This window comes from Gopherus flavomarginatus, chromosome 12 (assembly GCF_025201925.1).
Source record: "Gopherus flavomarginatus isolate rGopFla2 chromosome 12, rGopFla2.mat.asm, whole genome shotgun sequence".
Classification (NCBI taxonomy): domain Eukaryota; kingdom Metazoa; phylum Chordata; order Testudines; family Testudinidae; genus Gopherus; species Gopherus flavomarginatus.
This window is the reverse complement of record NC_066628.1, coordinates 46,186,331-46,197,281: the sequence shown is the minus strand read 5'-3', so window position 1 is coordinate 46,197,281 and position 10,951 is coordinate 46,186,331. Positions and strand designations below refer to the sequence as shown.

Here is a 10,951-nt window from a genome sequence, read left to right as displayed (position 1 = left end):
CCCCTTCCTGCTCACAGATTTTATGTTGCTGCTGTAGAAGCATCTTCATTTCTGCACTATGGCCTAGCAGATCAAGACCTAGTCTGGAACAGTGGCGGTGTGAGTTCTGGTCCGAGCTCTTCCCTTGACTGCTTGGGTAAATTGCTTACTTCTCTATGCCTCAGTTTTCCCATCTGTGAAATGGGGATAATGATACTGACCTCCTTCATAAAGAACTTTGAGATGTAGTGGTGAAAACGCTAGGTAATGAAATTCAGTGTGAAGTATATGCTTGACATGCTTACAATATCATTCTACTTGCTTCATATCTATTATCCCTCAATCCCTCAGATAAGAAGGGGGTCACACATTGCATGCGTTTGGTGTTGCAAACTGCAGATTGTGATTTATGAACCAAAAACAAATACTTTGTTCTTAAAATAAAACAAAATTAAAAAGAGTTTGGAAGGAGTTTCTTCATTGATGTAGGTAATCCACTTCGCCAAAAGGCGGTAGCTTGGTTGATCTAAGAATTTTTCCGTCTCCCTAGCTGCATTTACGCCAGGGGTTAGGTTGACCTAATTATATCACACAGGGTGTGAAATTTTGCCATGTAGCTAGGCTGACCTAAGTTTTAGGTGTAGACCAGGCATGAGTCTACTCTAAGTCCTTTCCTTCTCCTGCTGATTGCCCTTAGGAGATTTCTGTGCTGCTAGATTTTCTGTCCTTTTGTCAATTGATGAGGATTGCCAGTAGATGAACTCCTTTCAGAAAAACAGCAATGAGACAATTCAATTGTGAGAAGATGAAAATGGGTGAAAAAAATCCCTCCTGAACCCCATGACAATCAGCTAATGCCCTGAAGTCCGAGATCTACTTCCCCTAGCATTCACAGGCAGAACTACAGATGTCATTAATAATCATTAAATCACGCAGCAGCAGGAAGCAGAGAATTCCAGAGGAAAAACACCTATAAAGCAAGTGTGCTGACTGTCATGTGGCTGGGAGAGATGCAAAAGGGAGGCAATTCACATGGGAATCTTCATGAGTAGAGACAGGATATGGGAGGAAAGCCTACTCATTCAGATGCTTCCGAAAAGCGGCAATGCGACTGAGGAGGTCATTAGTGCCTTTAGGCTGTTAGTGGAGAGACAACATTGCCAATGTACTTTACTGAAGGGTAGGAGCCGTGATGTCATGGAAGTCACAAAAGAGTGTAATGCTGAGAGTGCCATGAAAATATATCACTGAGATGTGTTTGACTGTAGTGTAGTTTATATGTGCATTTATTTGGTGTGCATATATGTGTATAGTGTATGTATGTGCTTGGTCTCTTTGTGGGTGCAGCCACATGTATGGTGTGTTGGCACTTGCATGTATGATATGTATGCGGGGGTGTAGCATGTATGTGAGTGCATGCAAAGGAGTGTGTGCATAGTGTATTCATTAATGTGTGTGATATGTACATGCTTTTGCAGTGTGGATGTGGGTATATGCACACATGGCATGGTGTGAGTGATTGTGTCTATGACAGGTCACTTGCTGGCAGATTCTCTGCACCTTGAAGTCTTTAAACCGTGATTTGAGGACTTCAGTGGCTCAGACACAAGTTTGATACAGGAGTGGTTAGGTGAGATTCTGTGGCCTGCGTTGTGCAGGAGATTAGAGTAGATGATCATAACGGTCCCTTCTGACCTTAAAGTCTATGAGTGTATACATGTGCATGTGCTTGGTGTATGTGTTTATATATATATATATATATATATATATATATATATATAGATGAGTGCACATGTGAGTGGTGAGTGTATGGGCACATTTACGGTGAGTGTGTGTGTGGCATGTATCGGGGTGTGTGGCCTCATGGATGGCAGGTGTTTCTGTGAAATGTATTAGATATTAAACCTGGCACAATTATTGTTTTTGTGTAGCACCAAGGTCTCGCCTCTGCCTCACCCACAGAGGCGGTCCCTCCTGATCAGGGCTAAAGTGCATCACTTGGGAGAGATGAGGAAGTTTGCATGACTCTTGCTCCATTAGCATGTCTGGATAAATGAAGGATTTCAGTCCACAATAGACTAACAGACATATTGGAGCATGAGCTTTTGTGGGTGAACACCCACTTAGTCGGATGTATCCTTTTTTGGGTCCATTTCCTTCCCTTTCCTCTCCTGAGGCACGACCTACTACTGAGGTCAGCTAAGACACAGCCCTAAGAGCCTGATCCTGCAAGGATCACTTTCTATCAACCCCATTAACTTCCATGGAGTTGAACACATTCAGCATTGTAACAGGATCAGGGTCTCTAGAAATCTGTTGATTTCATCATTATCCCTTCATGATTTTAAGCTCCAGTCTTCCAAACATGAGTAACTTTTCTCACATCATTAGATCTCTTGACCTCAATGAAACTACTCACATGAGTAAAGTTTCTCACATGCTTAAGTGTTCGCTAGGCTGCAGCCCTTAGAATCTAATTGTTGTCCCCAGTATGTGGCTGATTTAGGACCCTACCTTGCTTCTGTGGAGTTTGGCCCTTGCTTCAGTTGGAGCCAGATTGGGCCCTTTGACTGGGAACTCTTTAAGACAAGGACTTGTCTTTTTTATTTTCTGTGGAATGGTGTTTATATAGAAGTACTACACGAATAATAAGAAAAATGATCTAAATATTAAGTGGCATTTTGTTATTAGTAGTAAAACATTTTATTAAAGAAAATATTTTTAAATGTTTTCCAGTAAACAGTAAGAATGTTGACTTTTTTTCACAACTTACTACATTTAAACACCATCAGGAATGTTGATTTTAAAAATACTTTCTTATTACACTTCGGCAGAAATGTTGGCAAAGGCACTTTTCATTAAACAACTGAAAATGCTGATTTTTTTTTTTTAGAAATGAAATGTTAACCATGGACAGAAATATTTATTTTTTTAAACTGTATTTTAAAGCAACTTCTGATCACTATACATCAGCAAAATTATGTTGATTGAAAGACAGTTTTTATTAAATCTCTTTTACCTGGTATAAAGTTTTAAAAAAATCCTTTTAAATATTATCAAAAATAGAGGTAACTAGTTGGCATTCCACAGCATGTAATAATGTATAGGGTTTGGAACGTTGAGACTCTGGAAAGACCTGATTGGCTGAAGACACGCCCTCTTCGCCCCCTCCCCCCAGCCTTTTCTCTCGCTGTGTGTGCAGGCGAGCTCCCCCTAGCGCTGAGAAGTGGGAAGCGCTGAGGCCGGTCGGCTATGCAAATCAGGTCCTCGGAGCTGCTTGTTGATTGGCTGTGGCGGAGCAGTGTTTGCTCACCGCTGTCCTTAGTCTCTTCACTGGGGACTGCTCCAGTTTCCAGCAGCTGCAGCAGCAGCAGCTTCCCTGCAACTGTGTAGAAACCTGGCTTTTAATTGATTTGTTGTTTTTAGTTTGCTTTCTTTGTGGCTGTTGCCTTGACTCAGTGGGGCACGATGACTGTCAAACGGGTGGACCAAGGGCAGCATTACAGGCCAAGAATGGCATTCCTGAAGAAGGTAATATGGTCTTGAAAAAAATAATAGCAATTCTACCTGATAACATGAACATCCCTATCTATTGCAAACCCCTGTTTAGGACCCCTAAACACATCTGTAAAATATTGCTGCCTGTATGGCTAATCAAGGGTGCAGTAGGATGGGTACAGTATTAAGAGGCATTTTGTTATTACATATGATTTATGATCGTTTGTTGAATTAAACGTCTTCAGGGGCACTTGTGTGACTTATTGGTTATTAAGTGTTTCAAAATCCTTTTTAGTTCTCTTTTTCCTGCTCTGTTGTTACTGAAGGATTCGAGGCAAGTGTCCTTGTTTTCTGCAGGCTCCAGGGGAAGGCAACCTGTTACATGGCACTTTTGCATCATGAGAGTCATAGAGGCATTGTATTAAAACTAAGTGGGAGTCATAGAGGCATTGTATTAAAACTATGTATATTAAAAACAGCCACAAAAAACATTAATTCCGCTAATCATGCAATTTTATGCTATGCCTCCGATTGGAAAGTTGTTTTTTTTTCCCCCTGAGGGCCATTCTAACTATATCATTCACGGGGATAAAAATCATTATCTTAAGAGTTTGATTCCCTAATTCTGCTTTGAGCCATAATCTGGTTTATTTTCCCTCCCAGGAGTCACTCTTTGCTACATATGTCATATAGCCAATGTACGTTTTCAAAGGTACATCATGCCAAAAGGTTTGTGATCTGGCTGCCGTACAGCATTTTGGAAGGCTTGTGTATTTATAATTGTTAGACATTTACAGAGCATGACAATGAAAAACTATGATTTGGATGAAATGTATGATTTTGTCAAGTGTTTCTATTTTTTTCAACATCCATTTAAAAACATTTTAATACAACCATTATTTGAAAAGATTTTAAACAGGATAGGTATTAATCCAGCTTTTCTCCCATGAGTAGTCTGTCTTTCTTGTCTGTGGCTTATCCAGTTGATTGGAATTAGCTGAATTTCCAGTGACAAGTACAGCTGTATGGTTCAGGTTTGTGATATAGGTAACTCTCCAAAACAATCAGGGGCAGCAAAAAAAAAAGTATGTATATACATCAACTCTTTTGGCAGAGCATGTATGTAAACACCCAAACAAGACGAGATGGTGGGAACACAAATTTAAAGGTGAGATGAGATGGAGTGTGAATTTACGCAGTCTCACAATGTGAGTCCTATACCAACTAACACTTGCACTTTTCACGCTGAAGGAGGTACACACAATACTTCCTTTGGGGCTGTTTGTTTCTAGTGGCTTTGGCAGAGAAGCTCTGTTCTGTCAAGAAGAAAAAGTAGTGGGCCAACTTTGGGGTTGATTTGTACTCTGTGAAATTCTACTGAAGGTGATGGGAAGGTACAGAGAATTGGCCTATATATGAAAACAAAACCAAATGCACTACATTTGATTACTCTAGCTGCTAGGTGGGAGTGATGCTGCTTATCAACCTTTGCAAAGTGCATTGAGATCCTAAAACGGAAGGGTCTATATAGGTGCAGTGAAAGCCAGTACACTCCTGATTATCTGGTTAGCAGGGGGGACATGGATTTTGTTCAGATAATCTGGGAGTTAGGCTAATAAAGAAGGCAGGAGCCATTCAGCAGCGAGGTGACTTCCCCTGCAGCGAGATCCTCCTCCTTGCAGTCCTGGCCAGGGGTCTTTGCTCTGCCCTGCTCACTCAGTCTTGTGACAGCGGGGCTGCAGGCAGCTCATTGTGCTGCAGGAACCATTCAGCAGCAGGGTGGCCTGCTCCCTGGCCAGGGGCTCCTCCTCCTCCCACTCCTGGCTTGGGGTCTCTGCTCTATATCCAAGCCACTGCTTTGTCTGAATCGCTTCCTTGTCTCCCAGCATAAGCTGCACCGGAGAAAAAGATGGGATATGGATAATGCAAAGGTTTGCATAACAGGGTTTTGGATGAATAGGAGAATATTGTATTATTATACTGGGCTATGTGCGGCCATGCATCATTATCCATGAGGCTAGTTGTGACTATAGTGCTATGCAACATAAGCAACGGTGGCAGAATCTGGCCTGTTATTATCACATAGAGATCCCAATATGGAGTACACATTTTTAAATGATGTAAGACAGACCTTTAGTAGTAGCTGTTTCAGTGTTTGGAAAGCTTGCTATCAGTGGTTCCATCCTGCACATGCAGAGCGGTGTCATTGGCTTCAGCTGGAGGTGAGAATGCTCCGCACCAGTCTGAATCAGACCACTATTGTACCAATATAGAGATGACAGTGAAGTTTCCTTGAGGCTTCGAAGGTACAGAGGCTTATATGCCTAGCTTTACTATACACGCTAATTTACAGCTATCCTGGCAAGTGCTGCTAGCTCTTTTAAAACACAGCGATAAGTATCTGAGACATATTGAGCACAGCTTCTGGCAGTTCTGCTGGATGATGCTCCCATTCCCCTCACATGGGGCTGATCCAAAATCTACTGAAATCAATGGAAAGACTCTCAGGGTACGTCAGGGAACTGCACGAAAACCCTACAGCAGTGAGGGTCAACTGACTTGGGCTTGCTCTGTGGGGTTAAAAACAGCAGTGGAGACATTCCTGTTTAGGCTGGAATCCAGTCTCTGAAACCTGGGAGAGGGCAAAGGGTCCCAGAGCCCGGGCTCCAGCCCGAACAAGAACATCTACGCTGCTATTTTTAGCCCTGTATTGTGAGCCCAAGTCAGTTGACCAGGGCTCTGACACTCACTATAGCCTTGGTGCGGAAAGGGCAATCTGCTGCCTGCACCAGGACTGATATACAGTTTGAGGGGGCAATGCTCCCCCAGTCTCTGCCCATGTGCTGAGTACCTTTAACCTCACTGACAGCGGGACTTGAGGATACTTGGTAAGTGTCTGCTCAACACCTTGCAGGATCAAAGCCCATAAGAAGCTGAGATACTGCATAAAGTCTTCATTCATTGCTCAAGTCCCTGCAAGTGCCTTGCCATCAGCTGGCACCACACCAATCATGTATTCCCCATGTATGTGTTTGTGCTAGCCGGGCGTAGGGGATTTTCTGCTGATGTCACCACGCTGTTGGTCTTGGTAGCAGCGTGGGAGTTGCAATCCTAGTGCCTTTGACGGTGCCCGTGTGGGCTGCCTATCAGCTTGTTACTGAAATGTACCCAACGTGGGGCATATGTGGCAACGGATTATCTTCCCTCATGCATGAGCTTTGTAGCTTCTCCATGCAACTGACGCTCATCTGAAATGGCTTCATGCTGCGCAAGGTTGGTTGTGAATTAAATGACACCACTAAGCTAACTGTGTGCAAGGAAGCTGGGCTGTCATGCTCCAGGCATAGGGGTGTGAAGCAACATGCTATAGCAATGCATCCAGAAAGCAAATGCAGGTCGTACGCTGCTGCTACTTCTGCTGTGAGTAACCACAACAGCTCTGCTAAAACTGAGGGCAAACAGCTTTCTAAAGGAATCACCAGCAGCACCAATTAAAGTAGCCAGTAAAGGGTTTATGCCCTTTTTTGGACTGAATGATTTTGGGGTTTAGTTGCTTTTATCCTCCGGCTTGGTTTTTTAGGGTAGAAATGTCCGGCGGGTCTAGTTCTGGGCCTGGACCATGAACAAATGTCCACTAGGTAATTGGCTTTGAGCAACAAACTCACTTTCATTTCTGATCTAATTTATAATCCATCCCAGATCCCCAACAGTCAACGCAGTAAGCTGACCTCAGGTGTTGCTACCAAACGGTTTGGCTGATGATGTTGCCTGTTTTTGACTTTTGCGTATATCCTTGTAAATTTCACGAGGCGGCAATGTTACAGTGGTGTGGAGTAATCTTGAGCAAAGAAGAGTTCTGTGGCAGAGGCTGTTAATTTCCAAACTGGTTAGCATTTGGGGGTGGGATTTTTGTAGCAAAAGAGCAATAGTGTGCAGTGGGTGGGTGTGAGTGGACTGCAGGGAAACACACTTTCCATCTCTACTTTTTTTTTTTTTTTTTTTTTTTTTAATGTCTCAGTGGGTTAACAAGCTCTGTAATGTTTGTAAAAGCACTTTGTGACCCTATCTCGATATGTGGTTATTAATTGCAGGTCCAGAAAAGAATAAAATTAGCAGGATGATGTTGAGATTAAGATGAAAGGGTGCATTACCGCCTCAAAAATTGGAGCTGGGAATGTGTTCTTTACAAATTGGAGCAGGGAAGGCTGGGTGAGGGAGCAGAATTTGGCAAGCATTTCTGATGGAGTAGGTGTTTAATGTTTAATTAAACAGGTGTTTAGAGCTCTGCGAGTGGGTGCTGGCATCATACAGAGTCTACTGGGTGCGTGTCCTATGAGGGGCTTGGCGTTAGAGCTGCAAACAGCATTTGACTCCTGGGTTAAGGTGTTGGAATTTGGAAATGTCTGATCTGAGGGGAATTGCTGTGTAATCCCAAAGCCTATCTCCACATGGCGTTACAGTCAATCCTCTTTGCATAAGCAAAGGTCAATTAAGCACAGTGCAGGGAGTACACACATGGCAAACAGCACAGTAATCCAGTGGAAGGGATCTGTATTGTGGATATATCCCGAGAGTTCATTTTCCAGCATCAGAAATATATGATTGATTGTGGTCTGTTCTTTCAGGCTGATGCATGGGCATAACTGCGAGTTTAATAGTGCGTTGAAGTGTATCTGAGAGGAGCAGGGAACTATTTTCTCAACTCATCTGTGTAATGAACGAGGGGCAACATTGAGTTGATACTGGAGCAAATCCTTGGCCACCTGGAACTTCTGACCTGGCACTGTGGTGCTCACTGCAGTACAGTCACTTGAAATATCCTGGGGACAGCAGGGATGGTGGAACTCGGATCCTTCTGCTCTAGATACGCAGGCCCTGAACAAAACATCTCCATGAGCCGTTAGCAGCCCATGACCTTAAGTGCTTGTCTATACAGAAAGTTATTCAGAAATAGCTATTCCTGATTAACTCTTCCTAACTAACTCCATGTGGACACACTTATTCCAGAATAAGTGTGTCCATACACATGGAATTAGTTAATTCTGAAGTGCCTTATTCTGAATTAGTTTAATCCAGTTTCCATTGCCCTTTTCACCCAGCACCCTTTGTGTGACACCTCTCTACTACGTTTCATTTATTAAATTACGGTAGAACCTCTGAGTTACAAACACCTGGGGATTAGAGGTTGTTTGTAACTCTGAAATGCTCCTAACTTTGAGCAAAATGTGATGGTTCTTTCAAAAGTTTACAATTGAACATTGTTTTAATACTGCTTTGAAACTTTGATATGCAGAAGAAAAATGCTGCTTTTATAGCATCTTAATTTAAATGAAACAAGCACAGAAATGGTTTCCTTACCTTAGTTGTCAGGTTTTTTTTTAACTTTCCCTTTATTTTTTTGTAGTTTACATTTAACACAGTACTGTGCTGTATTTGCTTTTTTTTGGTCTCTGCTGTTGCCTGATTGCGTACTTCTGGTTCCAGTGGGGTATGTGGTTGACCAATCAGTTTGTAACTCTGGTGTTTGTAACTCTGAGGTTCTACTGTAAACCCTTCTGAAAAACTGAAAGGGAATGGGTATGAGGAGGGAAAACTGTTAAGGGACAAGATTGTAGTTTTATATTGACCATGGTAGGACAAACAGTGTGGTGTAGTGGCTAGGGTACTGGGTGGGAAGTCTGTAGACTTCGGTTTCACTCCCAGTCAGCTAATGATTTGCTGTGTGATCTTGGCTTCTCTGTGCCCTGTATCTCCTCCTACCCTTAAAGCCTGTCTTGACTATTTAGATCTTCAGGTCAGGAGCTATCTCTTATTATGTGTGTGTTCAGTGACTACTTCAATGCAGCCCTGATCTTGGTGAAGTCCTATAGGAGCTCTTTATAATACAAACCATACAAGAGTTGAAGCCGGAGGTGAGCATTTGAAATAGACAGACTGACAATCCTACAGGGACAAAAAATCCCATTTCCATACATTGCCTTCCAATAAGGCTATTTTTCTGCAAGGAAACAAACCTACATTTTTAAAGCAGCATTAAACACCTCTGCCTCCATAAGGGGAACATGCTTCTCTGTTTCCTGTGGCTATCTGCAGGGGGTTCTTATGCTATATTATTGTAGAAACAGATGCCAGATGGAAGAAAAGGAGCAATCAGAGGAGATCACGTTGGAGAAGACTTCTTGTGTCCACTGAGCTATCTAGGAAGTTTCCTACACTGTGGTCCAGATAGCCTGGGAGACTCCTTCAAAATCATTTGTTTTCTGTGTATTTCTATTTTTGATTTCCCAGAATAGTTGGAACCCACTGATGAGTAAAAACAAAACAGCCCAAACCTCAACCCCATAATGAAAGCTGTGGTCAATGTCATGAAACAAGAACTAACCTGCCTATGAAGGCCGTTGTGCCTTTAATCATTTGAATAAACTACTGCATCAGCCACTTAGCCACAACAACAAGCTATAAATCCTCACTGAGCCAAAGGATTTTACGTAGTGACTGTATTGAAGATGGAGTGCAGAAATTGTGAGTTTAATCATTTGTATTTGGGGATGCCCCCAAGGACCAAAACTGAGTGCTGCAGCCAGATGTCAATGGGGCTGGGCTGGGGACTCATGATATGCAGCAATGCAGGAGATTGCTCCAGAGACACTTGCTCGTTTAGCACTTGGAGGCTGCTTTGACTTGCAGAGGCCTCTCCTCCTTATCAGGATTTCCAAGCAAGGGGAAAAAGCAAAGCAGGTAACGAGTTGGAGGATTAAATAGCTGACACTCAAAATTCTGTTCTCTGTACTACCTCCTCTCCCACCTGCTTGCTTCCCCCCTGCCGCCTCCTGCACTTAGACTGTATGCTCTCCGGACAGGGACAGTTTGCTTTGTTCTTTGTCTGTAGAGTGCCTAGCATCTTGGGATCCTGACCCTGGACTGGGACTGGGATTCCTAGGTGTTACCATAAAACAAATAATAAACTTCTTCCCGAGTCCTGAGTTCAGAATTCTGCTTTTTCTCTTCATAGAATCATAGATTTTAAGGTCAGAAGGGACCATAATGATTATCTAGTCTGACCTCCTGTACGATGCAGGCCACAGAATCTCGCCCACCCACTCCCGTAACAAACCTGTGTCTGAGACATTGAAGTCCTCAAATCATGGTTTAAAGATTTCAAGGTGCAGAGAATCTTCCAGCAAGTGACCCATGCCCCACGCTGCGGAGGAAGGTGAAAATCCCCCAGGGCTTCTGCCAATCTGCCCTGGAGGAAAATTCCTTCCCAACCCCAAATATGGTGGCCTCCCAAATACAGACCAGGGAGGCTTTCCCAGATATGAAATTCACCCTTATGCAAAGGTCATAGGAACCACTGATTCACTCAAAATAGGACTGACGAGGGTCTTCAATGGTACTTATATTTTGTGCTGACTCTTTGCACTGTGGTATATTTCACCTGCTGTGAATTGTTCTCAGTGGCAGCCTTCACCCG

At 43.0% G+C, this 10,951-nt stretch overlaps 1 protein-coding gene across 2 annotated transcripts in view; it reads left to right on the top strand.

Moving 5' to 3' along the window:
• Positions 1 to 3,328: 3,328 nt before the first annotated feature.
• The window catches only part of RGS9 (regulator of G protein signaling 9), a 67,105-nt gene continuing 59,482 nt past the window's right edge, over positions 3,329 to 10,951 (top strand). The window contains exon 1 of one of the 2 annotated variants that reach the window (XM_050920652.1): positions 3,329 to 3,510. In XM_050920652.1, the coding sequence (XP_050776609.1) occupies positions 3,448 to 3,510 (63 nt within the window). In that variant the 5' untranslated portion in view covers positions 3,329 to 3,447. Of the gene's footprint in view, positions 3,511 to 6,669; positions 6,751 to 10,951 lie in introns of those variants that run through there. The other variant, XM_050920653.1, reaches the window with a different exon arrangement.